Source organism: Colobus angolensis, unplaced genomic scaffold (assembly GCF_000951035.1).
Source record: "Colobus angolensis palliatus isolate OR3802 unplaced genomic scaffold, Cang.pa_1.0 Scaffold130, whole genome shotgun sequence".
Taxonomy (NCBI): Eukaryota; Metazoa; Chordata; class Mammalia; order Primates; family Cercopithecidae; genus Colobus; species Colobus angolensis.
The window spans coordinates 1,509,912-1,531,112 of NW_012114253.1; the positions used below are offsets into that span (position 1 = coordinate 1,509,912).

At 41.2% G+C, this 21,201-nt stretch overlaps 1 protein-coding gene across 2 annotated transcripts in view; it reads left to right on the forward strand.

The window, feature by feature from the left end:
- The window catches only part of EIF4G3 (eukaryotic translation initiation factor 4 gamma, 3), a 374,612-nt gene extending 354,775 nt beyond the window's left edge, over window positions 1-19,837 (forward strand). For both annotated transcript variants that reach the window (XM_011933977.1, XM_011933978.1), the window contains 6 exons: window positions 554-635; window positions 3,086-3,184; window positions 12,604-12,750; window positions 14,332-14,413; window positions 16,687-16,833; window positions 18,821-19,837. In XM_011933977.1, coding sequence (XP_011789367.1) covers window positions 554-635; window positions 3,086-3,184; window positions 12,604-12,750; window positions 14,332-14,413; window positions 16,687-16,833; window positions 18,821-19,002 — 739 coding nt within the window. In that variant the 3' untranslated portion in view covers window positions 19,003-19,837. The remainder of the gene's footprint in view (window positions 1-553; window positions 636-3,085; window positions 3,185-12,603; window positions 12,751-14,331; window positions 14,414-16,686; window positions 16,834-18,820) is intronic.
- The last annotated feature ends 1,364 nt before the right edge of the window (window positions 19,838-21,201 follow it).

Genomic DNA, 21,201 nt, shown 5'->3' on the forward strand with positions numbered 1-21,201 from the left:
AGCCTGGGTGACAGAGCAAGACTCCGTCTCAAAAAAAAAAAAAAATGCAAAAATTAGCTGGGCGTGGTGTTGCGTGCTTGTAATCCCAGCTACTCGGGAGGCTGAGGCAGGAGAATTGCTTGAACCAGGGAATTGGAGATTGCGGTGAGTCGAGATTGAGCCAGTGCACTCCAACCTGGCGACAGAGCAAGACTCTGCCTCAAAAAAAAAAAAAAAGAAAAAATTTGTGGAAGCATCACAACTCCCTGTTACCTAAGGTGCTTCTCGTTTTAGCTTGAAGCAGAATTTACATAAACAAATAGATTACCGAGTCTGAGTTTTGTGTTGCTTCTATCACTGAAGTGGTTAAAGAAAAAGGTAAAAACCAAGAACTCTCATGTTCCTTTTCAGGAACTTCTCCTGAAAATGACTTAGAGCATGTCCTGGAGCTTTGGCTTGCCCAGTATTGTTTAGGTTGCACAGTGTCTGGCTTTTTGTCACACATTGTTTGCCTCTTGTTCTAGAAGAAAGGATTTCTTCAGAGGTACTTATTCACTGCTCCTATCTTTTACAGAGAATTTAGCAAACCTTTACTTCCTGTTGGAAGAGCTGGGGTCTTGCTTTCTGAAATATTGCACCTACTATGCAAACAAATGGTGAGTGTTAAACTGAGTGTCAGCCTCAACAGCATTATTAGGAAGGGCAGTGCAGTGATCTTGATCTTGGGTTATCTGTGAATAGCTTAGGTCTCAAGGTGCAAGGAATTCTTTTTCCTTTTATTCTTTGAAAAAAGTGAGGTCTCTGCTTCAACCCAGTTTCTTTCTGAGGTGCATTTGTCCTTCTGTTTACTAATATCGTGGGGAAGACTTATCAAATCTCGACTAGATTTGGTATAATTCTAAAGAATCTCAAGACATGTTTTATTTGTGGTTGGTGATTTTTTCTTCCCTTGAAACAAAATAGGTATATAATTTATATGTTTTAATAGATTTCAACGAAAAGCTCCATAGAGCTGGAGGCTGTCAGTCTATAAAGTCTGTGGCAGGCTGTCAGTCTATAAAGTGGGAACAGATAAATCTAAACCAATGATTTCAAAAGAGTGTGAAAGTGCTCTGTTAAAGTCTAAGAGGTTTGGGGAAGTGTTGTGGCATCACAAAGGGAATTAAATGTCTAGGATGAGAGGGATGAGAGATGTCAAAACAAAATAGAACTCAGAAATGAAGATTCTGGAGTGATTTCTGACTTACGCCTGACCCAAAGATACTGGATGATAGATTTCAACGTTTAAAGCCAGCGTTTCATTCCTCTCTGATACAGAAGTCCTTCTGTATCCCATTTGTGTTGTAGTTATTCATAAAGAGATGCACTAAATATCCTGGTCTCTAGTTCTGTTGATTATTTGTTAATACTGCTTTTTGCTTAATGGCACTAAAATTTTTACTGAACCCTAGTTTTTATGTCCAAAATTTCTTCCTCTCTGACCTACTTGACTTTAGTCCTTATTTAAAACTCACATTCTGGCCAGGCACAGTGGTTCACGCCTGTGATCCCAGCACTTTGGGAGGCCGAGGTGGGCAGATCACAAGGTTAAGAGATCGAGACCATCCTGGCCAACATGGTGAAACTCCGTCTCTACTAAAAATACAAAAAGTAGCCGAGCGTGGTGGCATGCACACCGGTAATCCTAGCTACTCAGGAGGCTGAGGCAGGAGAATCGCTTGAACCCAGGAGGTGGAGGTTGCAGTTAGCTAAGATCATGCCACTGCACTCCAGTCTGGCAACAGAGCAAGACTCCATCTCAAAAAAAACAAAACAAAAACTCACATTCTGGCCAGCGCGGTGGCTCACGCCTGTAATCCCAGCACCTTGGGAGGCCGAGGCGGGTGGATCACTTGAGGTCAGGAGTTGGAGACCAGCCTGGCCAACATGGCGAAATCTCATCTCTACTAAAAATACAAAAATTAGCCAGACGTGGTGGTAGGCACCTGTAATCCCAGCTGCTTGGGAGGCTGAGGCAGGAGAATCGCTTGAATCTGAGAGGCGGAGGTTGGAGTGAGCCAAGATTGTGCCACTGCATTTCAACCTGAGCTACAGAAAGAGACTCTGTCTCAAAAATTAATAATAATAACTAAAAATAAAACTCACATTCTTACTAACTTTTATGTGTAGAAACAGCACAACCCTACTTCTAAATAAAACTAAATTCTCATAGAGTATAAGCTTTGGAGCTAGATTCCTGAGTTCAAATTCTGGTTCCACCATATTTTCAGCTGTGCCTTGAACAAGTTACTCTATGAAGTAATTAATACATGCCTCTCAGATGACAGCCACAGCCTCAGACCTGGCACTTTCCTTTTCACTGTGACTTTCTCCAGCTAGAGGACTTGTACCTCTTCACGTTTTTCTGCCTGACAACAGCTCTTCTTTATTGTCTCTCTTGGGCTCAACATTGTGCTTCTTGCCCTTGAAACACTTCTCATTCCTGGTTCAGGAGCAACAGCTGCCTTAAGCCTCCTTGTATCAGGCAGCATCGCTGTGATCTGTTACGAAGAGGGATTCTAGTGAGGCTTCTTGAATGGCTTTAATAGCAGATACATACAGAGCTATCTAGGAAAAGACACAATGTGGAATTTATAAACTCTATGTATTGGACTTTTTTTGATGTTTATATTTATAAATCCCAAATAACCAGCTTGTAGCTCCCCAGATTAGTCACCTCATAAATAAAGTATTTAACCTTAAGCAGCTGTACTTCAATTATTCACCATTATATTTATATGCATTCAGACATCTTAGTTTGAAAGTCACAAGTCTTAAGAGATTAACTTTTTATCAGCGAGGAAAACTTTGTTTTTGAGACGGGTCTTGCTGTGTGTGTTGCCTGGGCTAGACTCATACTCCTGGGTGAAAGCTATCTTCCCACCTCAGCCTCCCAAGTAAAAGCTAGGACTACAGGTGTGCACCACCATGCCCCACTGGACAAGTTTTGATTTTTCAGCTTCTTGGGTTTTGTACTTTTTGACTTCAGGCAAATCTTTTTTTTTTTTTCTTTTCTATTTCTTCTTCCACTGTGAAAGTAAATGGATTGAATTTATCTCTATTTTAGAGCCATAAGAAAGTGGGAGCCTTATGGAGGGAAGCTGACCTCAGCTGGAAGGACTTTTTACCAGAAGGAGAAGATGTACATAATTTTCTTTTGGAGCAGGTAAGAACAAAGCTTATGTTTTGCTGTTTGATAGTTGATCTGTTTCATAGAGGAAATGAAGGTAATTTCCTTCGTATTCCAGTCATTAAAATTACATCAAAATAGGAATTTTGGTAAAGATGTCGTTTTAAGTTCATGCTTTTAAAGGCACTCCGCAACTGTGTGGTCATCAGATGATTGATGTTTAAAACAAGAAAATGTAAAAGACTTAGCAATCTGTAGAAAAACAAGCTCCAGGAAGCAGAAATGAAGTTGACAAGTAAGGCAGGGTGACAGGGCCAAAGCTGTCTCCTGATTTCTGGGTCTGATGGCAGGCAGAAGCAGCCAGAAGTTATTCTGTGGGGAATGGAGACTGTTATCCTTATAAGGTGGAAGATTAGAGACAAGCTTTTAACTTGAAACTGCACAGGTAAATAAGTGCAAGGAAGGAGACACAGTCTTATAGCCAGGGTATAAGACCCAGGGTATAAGTCTTATACCCTTATACTTAGCTATCCCACCTACTGACTTGGTAACTAAATCCAGAAACCTACAAAACAGAAGACCCCACGGTCAGTATAATCTGGTCCTACAGGAGGATTTGTAGGCTGTTAGATTGAGGTAACCATAAAACAAGTTAGATCAAGAAAAGTAACAGAAAGAAAACAAAACTCTCTCAAAACATTACTGAAAATCAAAATCCTAAAACTCATGAGGAAAACTAAAGCTAAGACAGCCAACAAAATCAGGAATAAGGAGAAGAAAAAATCACCGTAGATAAAGAGAACAAGAATGCAATCTGAAAATGACTTTAAAATAAGTATATTGTTCTGGATAAAGACATTATATTAGGTTGCTATGGACATTAGCTTTCTTTTTGGTTGCAGTATAGAACACTGAAGAGCTTTCTTGCCACAGCAATAAGAACCTGCATGAAGCATAACTTCTGATGTGTTGCTGGACTCAGAAGAGGTGGAAGTAATTTCCTTCAAAAGGACAAAAAGAATTAATGAGGGGGAAAAACCAGAGATGAAACCTGAACTATGAATAGTAATTACATGTGAAAGGCATCTTGCCCAAAGGACACATAGCCCAATGGGAAGATACTATTACAAATGCTGTCAGATGTCATGGAAAAAGTTGACTTAGTCCCAGTTCAGTATTACCTTGGCTCCCAGAAGAAGCAAATCAAAATGCTCTTTGGAGAAACATCCTCAACTTAGGTCCCCTTATTTTCTACAAACACAAATTATCTAAATATATGAGTTGACACTTGGTGTTCATTTAGCATACAATTAAAGAAGTAAAGATAAAAGTAAACAGACAATAAGTAGTAGATTTAGATCCCATGGACTTGAGGTAATGGAATTATCATTTAGAATATAAAACAATACCATATTAAAGAGAAGAAATCACAAAAATGAGCAAACAAGAGACTAGTCAAAATGGTTAAAGAGATTTGGAAAAAAAAAAAAAAAGGTTGGGTGCAGTGGCTCATGCCTATAGTCCTAGCACTTTGGGAGGCTGAGGCAAGAGAATCTCTTGAAGCCAGGAGTTGGAGATCAGCCTGGACAACATAGTGAGACCTGTCTCTACTAAAAAAAAATTCGCTGGGCCGGGCGCAGTGGCTCACGCCTGTAATCCCAGCACTTTGGGAGGCCGAGACAGGCAGATCATGAGGTCAGGAGATCGAGACCATCCTGGCTAACACGGTGAAACCCCGTCTCTACTAAAATACAGAAAAAAAAAATTAGCCGGGCGTGGTGGTGGGTGCCTGTAGTCCCAGCTACTCAGGAGGCTGAGGCAGGAGAATGGCGTGAACCCGGGAGGCAGAGCTTGTAGTGAGCCGAGATTGCTCCATTACACTCCAGCCTGGGCGACAGAGAGAGACTCCGTCTCAAAAAAAAAAAAAAAAATTAACTGGGTGTATTGGTGCACCTGTAGTCCTAAGCTGCTCGAGAGACTGAGGTAGAAGGATCACTAGAACCTGTGAGTTTAAGGCTGCAGTGAGATACGATCACACCACTGCACTCCAACCTGAGAGACAAAGCGAGAGCCTGTCAAAAAAAAACAAAAAACAAACAAATAAAAGTCACACACACATACACCAAAATCTGTAGGTAGCTATCTAAGATATGTTGCTACGTTAGGAGATTTGGAGGAAAGAATGAGAGACCATTTAAACTATCTTAATTGGAGTCCCAGAAGGAAAATTAGCCTGAACGGAGAAGAGGCAATGTTTGAAGAGACAGTGGCTGAGACTTCTAGAAGTGATAAAATATACAAATCTATAATGAAAGTTCATATATGCCATACAGGATAATTATATTTTACTGAAACTGCATAATACCAAAGACAAATACAAAAGTGAAACTGCATAATACCAAAGACAAATACAAAACTGCATAATAGTGAAACTGCGTAATACCAAAGACAAATACAAAAGATTTTAAAGAAACTGGAAAGAAGCAGCACATTACCTACCTGCCTCCCCCTCAAAAAAAAAAATACACAAAAAAATAGACTTTGCAATAGGAACCATGAAAGCCAGAAGATGGTAGAATAATCTCACAGTGCTGAGAAACGAACAGTAAATGTAGAATTGCCTGTGCAGCTAAACTAACCTTTAAGAATTAGGGCAATGCATACTGAGAAACTTAACAACATACTTCTAAATACACATAGGTCAAAGAAGCAATGAAAAAGGATAGTAAAAAACATTTTTAACTGAATGAAAATGAAAACATAACATGTCATTGATATTTAGAAAAGAAGAAAGGTCAATAACCTCACCTTCAGCCTTAAGAAATTAGAAAAATAAGGCCGGACACAACGGCTCATGCCTATAATCCCAACACTTTGGGAGGCCAAGGCAGGAGGATTGCTTGAGCCCAGGAGCTTGAGAGACCAGCCCAGGCAACACAGCAAGACCCTATCCCCCAAAAAAACAAAACAAAAACAAAAAAAAGGAAGAAAGAAAGAAATTAGAACTATTTAAGAGCAAATGAAGCTCCAAGTAAATAGAATAAAGGAAATAATAAACATTATATCAGAAACCAATGAAATAGAAGACTTCTTAGAGAAAAACCAGTGAAATCAAAAGCTGGTTCTCCAGGAGGCGGAAGTTACAGTGAGCTGAGATTGCGCCGTTGCACTCCAGCCTGGACAAAAGGGCGAGACTCCATCTTGGAAAAAAAAAAAAAAAAAGCCTGTACTTTGAGAAGATAAAAGTGATAAACCTCTAGCAAGATTGATCAGGAAAAAAAGTTTAAAAAGAAGGTACATATTGCTGATATCTGGAATGAAAGCGGTAACATCAACACAGATTCTGTACATAAAAGTGGGTGAGGAAATTTTATGAATAATCTTTATGTCAATAAATACATCAGCCAGGCATGGTGGCTCATGCCTGTAATTCCAACACTTTGAGAGGCCAAGGCAGGCAAATTGCTTGAGCCTAGGAGTTCAAGATCAACCTGGGCAAGATGGTAAAATCCCATCTCTATAAAAAATGCAAAAATAAGCCAGGCATGGTGGTACATGCCTGTAATCATAGCTACTCAAGAGGCTGAGGTGGGAGGATTGCTTGAGCCCGGGAGGTCAAGGCTACAGTGAGCTGTAATCCTGTCACTACACTCCAGCCTAGACAGCAGAGTGAGACCCTGTCTTCAAAAAGAAGTAACTCTAGTTGAATACATCGATGTAGTTGAACTAGTTGAAATGAACACATTTTTCTTTTTTTCTTTTTTTTTTTTTTTTTGAGACAGAGTTTCGCTCTTGTTGCCCAGGCTGGAGTACAGTGGCATGATCTTGGCTCACCGTAACCTCAGGAGAACCTAAGTGATTCTCCTGCCTCAGCCTCCCAAGTAGCTGGGATTACAGGCATGTGCCACCACGCCTGGCTAATTTTGTATTTTTTGTAGAGATGGGGTTTCTCCATGTTGGTCAGGCTGGTGTCGAACTCCTGACCTCAGGTGATCCGCCTGCCTCGGCCTCCCAAAGTGCTGGGATTACAAGCGTGAGCCGCTGCACTCAGCCACAAATTTCTTAAAAGATACAGACTACTAGAGCTGTCTCAAGAGATGGATAACCTGCATATCTATTAAAGAAATTGAATTCATAGTTAAAAATGTTCCCACAAAACAAGTCCAGGCTTAAATGATTTCACTGGTAAACTCTACCAAACATTTAAAGCGGAAATAATACCTATTTAACAAAAGAATTCTACAACTATTCAGAATATTGAAGAGGAGCGGGTACTTCTCTAAGGCCAGCATTAGTCTGATACCAAAACCAAAGACATTTCAAAAATCTATAGAGCAATATGTCTCATGAACATTGAGAAATTGAAAAATGAGATCACTTGGACTCTGGAGGGGTAACATCACACACCGGGGCCTATTATGGGGGCGGGGGATGGCATTGGGAGTTAGACCTGATATTTACATTTACAATGTAATTTGTATTTACATTTACAATGACGAGTTGATGGGTGCTGACGACTTGGTGGGTGCAGCACACCAACATGGCACAGGTATACATATGTAACAAACCTGCACGTTGTGCACATGTACCCTAGAACTTAAAGTATAATAAAAACAAAAATTTGAGAAAAAATTCCCAATACAATTTTAGAAAATCAAATCCAACAATATATAATAAGAGTAATACATTATAATAAGGTAGGATTGGCTGGGCATGGTGGCTCATGCCTGTAATCCCAGCACTTTGGGAGGCCGACGTGGGCAGATCACGAGGTCAGGAGTTCAAGACCAGCCTGGCCAACATGGTGAAACCCTGTCTCTACTAAAAATACAAAAATTAGCCGGGTGTGATAGCACGTGCCTGTAATCCCAGCTACTCGGGAGGCTGAGGCAGGAGAATTGCTTGAACCCAGGAGGCAGAAGTTGCAGTGAGCTAAGATCACAAGGTCAGGAGTTCAAGACCAGCCTGGCCAACATGGTGAAACCCTGTCTCTACTAAAAATACAAAAATTAGCCGGGTGTGATAGCACGTGCCTGTAATCCCAGCTACTCGGGAGGCTGAGGCAGGAGAATTGCTTGAACCCAGGAGGCAGAAGTTGCAGTGAGCTAAGATCACATTACTGCACTCCAGCTCTGGGTAACAGAGCAAGACTCTGTATCAGGAAAAATAATAATAATAATAATAATGTAGGGTTTATCCCAGAAATGTAAGGTGGGTTTAATATTTGAAAATTGATGTATACATAATAGGGAAGATGGTGAAGTATACATAATAGGGAAGTATACGTAATAGGGAAGGTGGTGAAGCTCCAGGATTCAGTCCCTCCACTGACACAACTATTGAACTGGCAAGATCTGTTAAAGCCAACTGTTTTGGAACTGTGGAGTCTGGTTAAATACATGCATTATCAACACCAGGGAAATGCATGATGAAAACAGTCTGATAAATTTCAGTGAATTTAGGAATTTTGCATAGAACCTACCAGCACCCAGCCCTGTGGCAGACCGCTAGGAAACTGGCATCACACCATTTCTGGTGCAGCTTGCTGGTGCCAGGTTGAATAATAAGGACTTCATTTTCCAAGGATTGGGGTTGTGTCTTTTAATCTGCCTGGCAGTTGACTGAGAGGCCAGTGCTGGGACTGGCTGTTATTTCAACCCTTTCCGACTAAAGTAGCTTTTAGGGCTGTGACTATCAAAGTATTTAAGCAGTAGTGTTATGGGATCTCTGGGGTATGGATTTTTTTGGCCAGAAACCTCTGTGACCATGGCACCTTTGCCTGAGTTCTTGTCCTGTGTCCAAGAAGAATGAGGTACGCAAACAAGTGAAGGGTGAAGAAGAGATTTAGTTAGTATTAGAACAGCTCAGAGGAGTGGGTAGCGGATCACGAGGTCAGGAGTTCGAGACCAGCCTGGCCAACATGGTGAAACCCCGTCTGTAATAAAAATACAAAAATTAGCTGGATGTGGTAGCACGCGCCTGTGATCCCACGTGCCTGTAATCTGCCATCATGGCTCTGGAGAGGATAACTCCTCTCCACAGGCAGGTCATTTGGACATTTCTGCACGTCTCTGAAGCTCTCAGTGGAGAGGGTAGCTCCTCTCTGCTTGCAAGTCATCTCTGTAGCTCTCAGCAGAGAAGGCACTCTTCTCTGCAGCTGGTCCTCCCATCGTCTCTCTGCCCTCTTTGTCCTCTGGCCATCTTCTGCCCTGCTCTGGCTAAGCCCAGGGCTTTTATACCTCAGAGGGGAGGAAATGCATGGTGATTGGTCCATAGGCAGCCATGGTTGGGCCTGGAAGGGGCACCATGATGCCCCACTCCAGTCTGCTGGACTGGCACCCCCGCCCCCAGCCTTCAGGTCCTCCCTGGCCTGAGGGTGGGGCCTTACTGGGGACCCTGCCCCCTTCTACCCAGGACTCTGTCTGCCTCCTGCTGCCATTCATGGCCCTGGGGCTTGGTCCCAACCCCACTCCAAGATCGGAGAGCAGACACCCCTGAGCCTGCAGGGACAGAGGATCCTTCCTGGTGCACCTGAGGGTGCAGACTGCAGAGATGCCCGGGTCCTGCATGCCTGGGAGGGCAGCCACAGCTGCACCCCAGATCTCCCACCCCACCAACTCAGAAGAGGCAGGGCTCCCCCTTGTCCCGTCTCCTGCCTGCTTTGTGGAACGGGAGGCACAGGTCTGCAGCCGTGGGTCACGCAGCTGCGACAGCACCCAGGAGGGGAGATCCTGCCTGTTCCCTGATCCCCCAAGAGCACAGAGAGGCTCGGATCCATAGCTGCAGTTTGGGTGACTCTAGGAGGGCAGGGCTCCTGCCTGTTCCATAGAGCAGGAGGCCTGGGTCTACAGCTGCGGTTTGGGTGGCAGCAGTAGCACAGGCAGCTCCCATCCCAACTCAGAAGGGACAGGGCTCCCACCAGCTCCATCCAGTGTATAGCACCAGCTGCGCCTCCCTGCTGCAGCCAGCGTAATGGCAGCAGCCACTGCCATCAATAGTATCTCTGTCTGTCTGTCTCTCTCTCTTTTTCTTATCTCTCTCTCTCCTCTCCTCTCCCCTCTCCTCTTTCCTCCTCCTCCACTCCCTCTCCCTCATTTTTCTTTAAATTTAACTTTTATTTTAAGGTCGGGGTGCATTTGCAGGTTTGTTATATAGGTAAACTTGTATCATGGGGGTTTGTTGTACAGATTATTTTGTCATCCGGGTATTAGCCTGGTACCTATTATTTTTCCTGATCTTCTCCCTCCTCCCAACTTCTGCCTTCTGATAGGTTCGTGTGTGTTGTTCCACTCTATGTGTCCATGTGTTGTCAGCATTTAGCTCCCACCTATGAGTGAGAACACGCAGTATTTGATTTTTTGTTCTTGCATTAGTTGGCTAAGGATCACTTGGCCTGGGAGGTCAAGGCTACAGTGAGCCATGATAGTGCCACTGCACTGTAACCTGGGCAAAAGAGCAAGACCCTGTCTAAATAAATAAATAAATATGAGACTTCAGTTTAAAAGGAAAAAAAAAGCAATTAGAGGTCAAGGCTGCAGTGAGCCATGCTAGTGCCATTGCACTGTAACTTGGGCGAAAGAGGAAGACTCTGTCTAAATAAATAAATATTTTTTTCTTTCAGTTTAAAAGGAAAAAAAAGGCAAAATAATATATACATAATAAAATGAATATATAAAAGTGTTTAGAGTATAGTTTGAAAAATGAGGTTGAAAAAAACTTGGCCTGTATCTTGACTTTCGGTTTGCTTAAAGAGCTTATGGCCTTCATGTTGTGCTTTTTTGCGTATATTAGAGCATCATGGATTGGATGTATAGTTAACCAATACTGAATCAGAAAAATTGTTTGTAATATTGAGCCACGTTTCTAAAACCTTATGGAGCTGGGTGCAGTGGTACACACTGTAGTCTCAGCTGCTCGGGAGGCTGAGGCAGGAGGATCTTTAAGTCCCAGAGTTCAAGTCCAACCTGGCAACATAGTAAGACCCCAAGTCAAAAATAAATAAATAATAAAACCTTATTGGGAAGTATCATTTAGAGATGCTACATAAGTGGTAGAAATGGAACAATCAGATGACAGAATTCAAGACAGTGGTTTTCACTTTGTGGATTGGGGATAGGGTACAGGACTATAACAGAGTATTCAAGGGTATTAGAGAAAACCTAATGTGAGTAATCCTTAATATATTCATCTTTATGGTTTTTGTATAAAGAAGCCACATGAAGCAAGGCATACCAACATACCTCATTTCTTTAGTCCCTTGAAAATTATGAATAATTTTGATTATAGATTTTTTTTTCTTTTTGTGACAGGATCTCGCTCTATTGCCAGGCACAGTGCAGTGGCACAGTGACAGCTCACTGCAGCCTCAACCTCCCATGCTCAAGCAATCCTCCCATCTCAGCCTCCTGAATATCTGGGACCACAGGCACACGCCACAACACCTGGCTAATTTTGGTATTTGTTTTGGTAGAGACGGGGTTTTGCCATGTTGCCCAGGCTGGTCTCAAACTCCTGGACTCATACACTCCTCCTGCCTTGGCCTCCCAAAGTGCTGGGATTAATGGCATGAGCCACTGCACCCAGACTGATTATAGATTTTTTAAAACTACGTATCTACGTGCTAAACACTTATAGCATCATTTCTCACACCTATATTCAAAATGGCCATAACTTAACAAAGCCAAAACTATCGAGTTTTGATACCAATACTAATATTAAACCATAGGTTTAATATTAACCTAATATTAACCTATCAAGTTTGCTGAGTACCAATACTAATATTAAACCATAGGTTGCAGAAAGGGAATGAAACTTTACCCTTTTCTAGGGCTCCTATCCTGCCTTAAAGAGCTACATTGCAGCTAAGGGGAAGATTGAAGCTCAAGGGGAAGATTGGTTATTTGCATGTAACCATAGCCTAGAGATAATTATAGGGGGTTTATTTCCTTCCTTTTTAAGATGCACAGTATGAGAAGCTGGAAAAATACTCAGAAGGATAATGGACTACAGTCTTTCAAAACTATAATACAAACAGGTTGGGCGTGGTGAGTCATGCCTGTAATCCCAGTACTTTGGGAGGCCAAGGAGGGCGGATTGCTTGAGCTCAGGAGCTCAAGACCAGCCTGGGCAACATGGCGAGACCGCTTCTCTACTAAAAATACAAAAAAATAGTCAAGTGTGGTGGTGCAGGTCTGGAGTCCCGGCTATTCAGGAGGCTGAGGTGGGAGGATTGCTTGAGCCCGTGATGTGAAAGTTGCAGTGAGCCAAACTCCAGCCTGGGTGACAGAGCAAGACCCCATCTCAAAAAAGAAACAACTACAAACATAAAATAGCCTCTGCTGATCATTCTGATTCCGTGTAAAATAGAAGACATAACCTATGACTTTGTTCTTCTCTCAGGATGATAACATAGAATTATATTAATATATTAATATGTTCCTCCTTTTATGTTTCAGAAGTTGGACTTCATAGAGTCTGACAGTCCCTGTTCCTCTGAAGCACTTTCAAAGAAAGAATTGTCTGCCGAAGAGCTATATAAGCGACTCGAGAAACTCATTATTGAGGACAAAGCGAATGATGAACAGATCTTTGATTGGGTAGAGGTATAAAGACTATGTCACCTTCCCTGATATCTCTACAGGAAAGATTCTTGTGGGATCCCCTTAATTCGCTTACCTATCTGTTCACTTCATGAGTTTTTAACCTTAATGATATTAGTTTTTAAATGCTTTTGTTTTGCCATCCTTAGAAAAGAGTAATATTTTTCTCACCACTTAAAGGGGTTAAGTAATACTTGAGATTAACTTTAATTCACATTAAAATTCAGATGAAAAAGCAGTATTGGCACATGTAAAAATAGTTACATGCTTCTGAGTAAGTAGTCATTAAAATACACTGCAGTCGTGGTGTCGGTCTTTCATAGATTGAGTAGATTATCTTAATATGGATTGTTTATTGGTGAATAAAATATGTTTTTAAGTGGTTGTACTTCCAAATGTACAAGTACTTAACACGGTGTAATTGAATGAGTAGAGGATAGGCAGTGGGGGGGACCCTGAAAAGTAAATACTACTCATTCAAATATTTGCATATAGAACTGGCAATAGCCAAATTATTTTTCAATGAATCAGACTTTTAATTTTAGCAAGAATGTGCAAAAATGTGACTCATGTGGTCCGGGCATGATGGCTCATGCCTGCAATCCCAGCACTTCGAGAGGCCAAGGTGGGCAGATCACAAGGTCAGGAGTTTGAGACTAGCCTGGCCAACGTAGTGAAACGTCTCTACTAAAAGTACTAAAAAATTAGCTGGGCATGGTGGCAGGTGCCTGTAGTCCCAGCTACTTGGGAAGCTGAGGCAGGAGAATCGCTTGAACCTGGGAGGCAGAGGTTACAGTGAGGTGAGATCGCACCACTGCACTCCAGCCTGCGTGACAGTGTGAGACTCTGTCTCAAAAAAAAAAAAAAAGTGACTCATCTATTGTTCTTAGTGCAAGATTGGTCCTGATTTTCAGGAGAATAATTTCTCTGGTGCGCAAGGATATCTTTTTTTGTTTTTCGGTTTTTTTTGAGATGGAGTTTTGCTCTTGTCGCCCAGTCTGGAGTACAGTGGTGCAATCTTGGCTCACTGCAGCCTCCACCTCCCAGGTTCAAATGATTCTCCTGCCTCAGCCTCTGCCTGCCACCATGCCTGGCTGATTTTTATGTTTTTAGTAGAGACACGGTTTCATCATATTGGCCAGGCTGGTCTCGAACTCCTGACCTCAGGTGATCCATCCTCTTCAGCCTCCCAAAGCGCTGGGATTACAGGCATGAGCCACTGCAATGGGCCTGTATTTTGTTTTCTCGAGACTAGGTCTTGCTCTGTCACCCATGCTGTAGTACAGTGGTGCAGTCATAGCTTACTGCAGCCTCAAACTCTTGGGGTCAAGCAGTCCTTCCACCTTAGTCTCCCAGGTAGCTGGGAACACAGGCACAGGCATGTGCCACAATACCCAGCCCTTTTTTTTTTTTTTTTTTTTTTGTAGAGATAGGGTCTCACTATATTGCCCAGACTGGTCTCAACTCCTAGCCTCAAGTGATCCTCCTGTCTCGGCCTCCCAAAGTGTTGGGATTACAGGCATGAGCCTCTGTGCCTGGCTGAGCAAGGTTATCTTTAATTGTTTTATTTCTTTTTGACTTCAGGCTAATCTAGACGAAAGCCAGATGAGTTCACCTACATTCCTTAGAGCTTTAATGACTGCTGTTTGTAAAGCAGCTATTATAGGTAAGTAACATTTCTGAAGGCAGCTCATAACATCTGAAATCCCCATTATGTCAACTACTAAGTATACAGTTTGATTTTACATTGTTTTCAAAACTTGACCTATGTAGCTCACTTTTCTGTGAGCACTGTCCTTTCTGTCTGTGATGCGTGTTTGTCTCAAGTGTGGAGACAAATAGCTGTTCTGCCTACAGAGAACCCAGATCTAACCAGTTACCACATGCCTTCCATGCTCCTTGGGTGGTTTTTTACTACGTTGTGTGTAGCTTTTTCTTCATCTTTTCACCTCTAACATTCAGGGCTGCCGCCTCCTTCCAATCATGAATTACAATGAATGGTTGAATATTCTTAATCTAATTATCAGTATAGGGTTATTCTCATCAAAAAAGTCATTTTATGTAAGTACATATACGAAGAAAAAAATACCAACAGTTTGTCCTGTTCTTCATTGACTTTATTTTATATGATAAGACACTTTTATTGGTTTATAAATTGTTAATACTGATAGGATTAAGATCAGTAGAAATCCTAAATATTCCAAGCTGTATACAATATTTAACATTATTCCATGAAGACATCTCTTTAGTTTCAGATAGAAATTCATACTTCTGTCACTGGAGTGAGAAAAAAATTCATCAGCACAAAAGGTGTCTCAGAATTTCAAGTCTGTCTGTATTATTTTTGAAGATAGCTTCCTGCCACTTAATATAGCTTCAGAATTGTAGCTTAAGATTTGCAATGAATTTATTTTCAATGTTCTTTAATGAGATAAATAACAAAGCTAAGTAGAAAGTCTTCATGAAGTTCTTAAAAATCATTTTCAGTATCCATAGAACCACCATAAGACTTTCATGTTTTAAAATTTGAGTTGGGAAGTCCAAAAGCTGTTGGTTTTTGTTTTCTTGAGATGGTGGGGGTCACTATGTTGCCCAGGCTGGACCTGAACTCCTGGGCTTAAGGGATCCTATCGCCTCAGCCTCTTGAGTAGCTAGAATTACAGGCCTGAGCCATGAGGCCCAGCACAAAATCTGCTTTTAAAAACAAAATTGTGTCTTAGTGATAACTTACAGATAATATAAGCCCTTATGTGTCTTCACACTGAGGATGCTTTTCATTTCTCAGCCCCTTTCTATCATTCCTTTCCCTCAAAAGGCCTGGATTAGGTATGCTATCTGCCATTGCCATAGTTAATTTTTATCCTAGTAATAACAAAATGGTTCCAATTATTTTACCCTTCTGAAAAGATTTGTATTAAGTATCGCTTTAATTTCCTTTTCTAATGTTGCTTTTTTTATGTTGCTTTTTTTAAGTACTCACTTGAAATTCCTACTCTATGTTTCAGTTATTTTTGATTGACAAATTATGATTGTATATGTTTATGGGGTACAATGTGATGTTTTGATACATGTGTCCAATGTGGAATGATTGAATCAAATTAATTAACATACCTATCACCTCACCTTTTTTTATGATAAGACATTTGATTAATTTTGCTTTTGTAGTTTGTCATAAAACCACTGTCACCGTTTCATTATAATTAAAGATAATTGGGTATGCTACTCCTGAGGGAAACCAGCATTCAAAATGCATCCCCCTCCATGGTTTTTATTATTTGTGAGAGAATGTCTCATTAATAATTTCAGAGCATTTTGGATTTCAAAATATTTGCCTTAGACCTTCTTGCCTCTTCTCTTGTAGAGCCATATGGGTCCTTTGTACTCAGAAAATTGAAAATGAGCCAAGTGCAGTGGCTCATGCCTGTAATCCTACCATTTTGGGAGGCCAAGGCAGAAGGATTGCTTGAGCCCAGGAGTTCAAGACCAGCTTGGGCAATATAGTGATACCTTGTCTCTATTATTTAAAAAACTAAAAATTAAGAAGAAGAAGAAGAAGAAGAAAGAGGCCAGGAGTGGTGGCTCATGCCTCTAATCCAAGCAGTTTGGGAGGCTGAGGCAGGTGGATCGCCTGAGGTCAGGAGTTCGAGACAAGCCTGACCAACATTGTGAAACCCCATCTCTGCTAAAAATACACAAAAAGATCAGTCAGGCGTGGTGGCAAGCGCCTGTAGTCCCAGCAACTTGGGAGGCTGAGACAGGATAATCGCTTGAACCTGGGAGACAGAGGTTGCAGTGAGCTGAGATTGTGCCACTGCACTCCAGCCTGGGCGATAGAGCGAGACTTTGTCTCACAAAAAAAGAAAAAAGAAAGAAAGAAAATTAAAGATAATTCTATGTTAACTCCTTAAATGTAATTCCTAGTTCTTCTATCATCTTTAGCCGACTCTTCTACCTTCAGAGTGGACACTGCTGTTATCAAGCAGAGAGTGCCGATCTTACTCAAGTACCTAGACTCAGATACAGAGAAGGAACTGCAAGCACTTTATGCACTACAAGCATCGATAGTAAAACTCGATCAACCTGCCAGTAAGTTTATCTCATGTTACAGTTAATCCAACCAATGAGTGAGACTTATCCAAGCCAGGACTTAGAGATGATTTAGGGTTTGAACATTGGACAATAAAAGAATCACTAATAACAAAAACTCATATAACTAACTTTAATAAATCTGAATTTGGCCAGGTGCAGTGGCTCGCACCTGTAATCCCAGCACTTTGGGAGGCCACGGCGGGCAGATAACTTGAGGTCAAGAGTTCAAGACCAGTCTGGCCATCATGGTGAAACCCCGTCCCTACTAAAAATACAGAAATTGGCCAGGCACAGTGGCTCACGACTGTAATCCCAGCACTTTGGGAGGCCGAGGCAGATGGATCATGAGGTCAGGAGATCGAGACCATCCTGGCTAACACGGTGAAACCCTATCCCTACTAAAATTACAAAACATTAGCCTGATGTGGTGGCACGCGTCTGTAATGCCAGCTACTTGGTAGGCTGAAGCAGGAGAATTGCTTGAACACAGGAGGCGGAGGTTACAGTGATCCAAGATCACGCCACTGCACTCCAGCCTAGTGACAGAGCGAGGCTCTTTCTCAAAAAAAAAAATACAAAAATACAAAAATGGGCTAGGTGGCGTGTGCCTGTAGTCCCAGCTACTCAGGAAGCTGAGGCAAGAGAATTACTTGAACCTGGGAGGTGGAGTTTGCAGTGAGCCAAGATTGTGCCACTGCACTCCAGCCTGGGCAACAGAGCAAGACTCCATCCAAAAAAAAAAAAAAACAATTTGTTATATGCTCGTATGAAAAAAATCACAACAAGAAAACTATTTAGATTAGGTTATTTCATCCCCATTCCAAGGCAGGCCTAACAAAACTTTCTATAATGATGGAAGTATATTCATACCATTGAGTATGGTAACCATGAGCCACATGTGGCAATTCTATACTTAAATGTGTCTGTTGTGACTTAGGAACTGAATTATTGACTTTAAATTTAAATAGCCATGTTTGGCTAGTAGCTTCCATATTGGGCATCACAGGTCTAGGGCATGAAGATGGTTAATGATGTTGAGGATGATACTCTAGACCCTAAGTATAGTTTATTTACCATGGTATATTTACTAAGGAGTTTCAGAATAGTTTTTAGTTAAGTGTTATGATTAATTCTTGGCTAATGAAACAAAGTAACCTGTACACTTAAGTCTTAGTGATACTTAGTGTTAACTAATGACTTTTATTACATCTCGAAAATTCAGTTGGAATTTATTAAAGTGGGCAGTACATAGCTATGAAAGATAGCACTCAAGTAGTTCTTTGGTACTTCCTTAGTTTTGCTTTTGTAAAATTCCTTCTTCCCTAGTCCTGCTGAATCACTCTGGGAGATAAAGGAAAAGATCAAAGGAAATTATCCTTATAGTGTAATTGAAGAGACAATCTACCATGAATCAGATAATTTGATAATATTAGCTTGACTAATATAATTACAAAGATAAATCTTTAAAAAAAGGCTGAGGCATGTCGATCACCTGAGGTCAGGAGTTTTGAGACCACCCTGGCCAACATGGTGAAACCCCGTCTCTACTTAAAATACAAAAATTAGCTGATCGTGGTGGCGGGTGCCTGTAATCCCAGGTACTTGGGAGGCTGAGGCAGGAAAGTTGCTTAAACCCACGAGGTGGAGGTTGCAGTGAGCCAAGATCACACCACTGCACTCCAGCCTGGGGACAGAACAAGATTGTCTCTCAAAAAAAAAAAAAAAAAACGAAAAAGAAAGGAAGTTCAAATTGAACAAAATAATAGGAATAAAAAATAATTTAGACTGCTTCAATATTTTTTTCCTCTTCTTTGAACAAGTTGTTGGGCTGTTTATACTGTCAAGAGCAAGTGTGGTGAATTGTCATTATTGCTTTTTTCTGGGGGAATTAATGCACATTTATTCATTCATTAGTTTGAAATACATTCTTTTCCTCATAACTACAGTGTCCCAAAGCTTATAGTTTATTTTCACCTCCTTGCAGATCTGCTGCGGATGTTTTTTGATTGCCTGTATGATGAGGAGGTGATCTCTGAGGATGCCTTCTACAAATGGGAGAGCAGCAAGGACCCTGCAGAGCAGAATGGGAAGGGCGTGGCCCTGAAATCTGTCACGGCATTCTTCACGTGGCTGCGGGAAGCAGAAGAGGAGTCTGAGGATAACTAAAACTTCAAATACACAAAACGAAACAAAAGAAACAATTTAAGTATTTTTTTAAAAAGTTTCACGTCTTCGCCAATCACAGTGCAGCAAGGCCAATTCTCGCAGAAACCCCCACGTGTGCACGAGTGGGAGGGGGAAAGAGAAAAAAAGGTGATCATGGAGGAAAAAGGTACTGGAAAAAAGTAAACTTCAAACCTTAGGGCGGGAGCACTAAAACCAAAATACATGTATTATTTATAGAAAATATTTTCTGTTTTAATCTTTTCTTTTTAAACAAGGACTAAAAAAAAATGTTTAGCAAAAAAAAAAAAAAAAAGTTGAGAACTTTTAATTTATTTTAAGGACTGCAAATGCCAGTGTAATTTTTTAATTTGCAGTTTCTGTAAACAACTTGTATAATAGAAAAGCAGAGAAATAAATTTCCCTCCCCTTCAAGATGCACCTCATGTTTGTTTTAAGGTATAGCATTTAGTCCAGATTTGAGAAAGTTTGGGGTGAACAAGGTAAGAAAGATTTTTTTTTTTTTTGCATCAAATCTTTCTGCCTGCCTTTCAGCTTGCTTCAGAAAACTTAAAACATCACAGTAGTAATCAAAACATACATAACATTGAAACAGAAGGAAATGCTGTGGACCACAGAACTCCAAGAATTGTTTAAAAAAAAAAGTGCTACCCTGAGAAAAGTACTCTTAATACTCTTGAATCTTTAGAGCAACTTTAAGGCTTGTAAATACATAGAACAAATATTTAAAAAAACAAAAAGAAATTGACTCAATACTATTTCTTTTCACTTTGAAAATATAAAGAACAAAATAAAGACAAACATTGCAAGTTTAAAAGAAAAAAGTGACTTCTCCTTTGGACAGCTGCTGCATGTGTGCCCATTCCTGGGGGTGCTGTCTGGCTATTTATTGTCTAATTCAAATCACTCCTGAGGTGAGAGAGAGAAAACGAGAGAGAGTGAGAGTGTGTGTCTGTGCGTGTGTGCGCACGTATGTGCATGCACATGTATGTATGTATATGTCTCTACTCGCTGAAAAGGCAAGCTACTTTGTGGGTAAGGAGGGCACTCGTGCTTGGAGGGGAATGCCCCACTGGGAGTCCAGTGAAACTTATTTCCAACACTAACTAGAAATTCATTCAGGACAGCAAACCTCAGGGCAGTCCTTTGGATAACATAAGTTTTCCACTGTATGTATCAGGACTCAGGACAATAATTCACTTTGAGACTGCCACTACCACTGATTTTAAAATCTTCCATCAATTGCCTGCAATGCTTAAGAAACCCAAAGATGTCCTCTAAAGAATGAATAAAACCAAAAGCTATGTTATGCTTTTACAAAAGTGGGGGTGGGATTTTTATGAAAGTAGGGGTGGGGTTTAAAATCAAACCAATACCATGTATGAAAATCACATTGTCTGCCAACTCCAACCTCATTCAAGGCATTCTGGTGAATATAAAGCTAACTGTGGGCCTCTGCTTTGGCTCTGCTTCTCCTACAGATATTGGAGTGCTGTGCTTTCTAATTTTCCCACCCTTTCATGAAGTCGCAGTCTCTACAGATGGTTTTCCATTTCAGTTGTTTGTGGGCCATCAGTGTATTTATGGAAAGCCAGACTACTCCCAGATAAATAGTCTTTGTCTTTTGTATCTGGATAACAAGAGATTTCTGCTGGCTTCCATCTCTGAAGAAATATCCACATTAAGAGACTTGGCAAGACTTGTGAAACACAAGAACAAAATTTTCTATAGCAATAAAATGTTTTTCTGAAGTGTAGCTGAACACAAGACAAGATCCCACTACATAAGCCCACAGAGGCCATTTTTCAGTGGTGTAATGCTGTATGCCAGTGGTTCCCAATGCACAACCTAGATCCCTTCCATGTGCAGTTCACAATGGGGTTCACGCTCCTATGAGAGTCTAATGCCCCCGTTGATGTGACAGGAGGCGGAGCTCAGGTGGAAATGCTTGCTCACACACCACTCACCTTCTGCTGTGCAGCCCAGTTTCTAACAGATTACAGACCAGTACGTGCTGTTGGCCCAGGGGTTGGGGACCCCTGCTGTATGCTGCTTTTGTTTTGTTTTGAGACAGGGTCTTGCTGAGTAAACAACCTCCAGAATCAAAGTGCAGAGGATTATGATCAAGGAATCTTTTCTGAGTGATAGAAGTTTTTAGAAGGTATTGACAGCACTCACAGG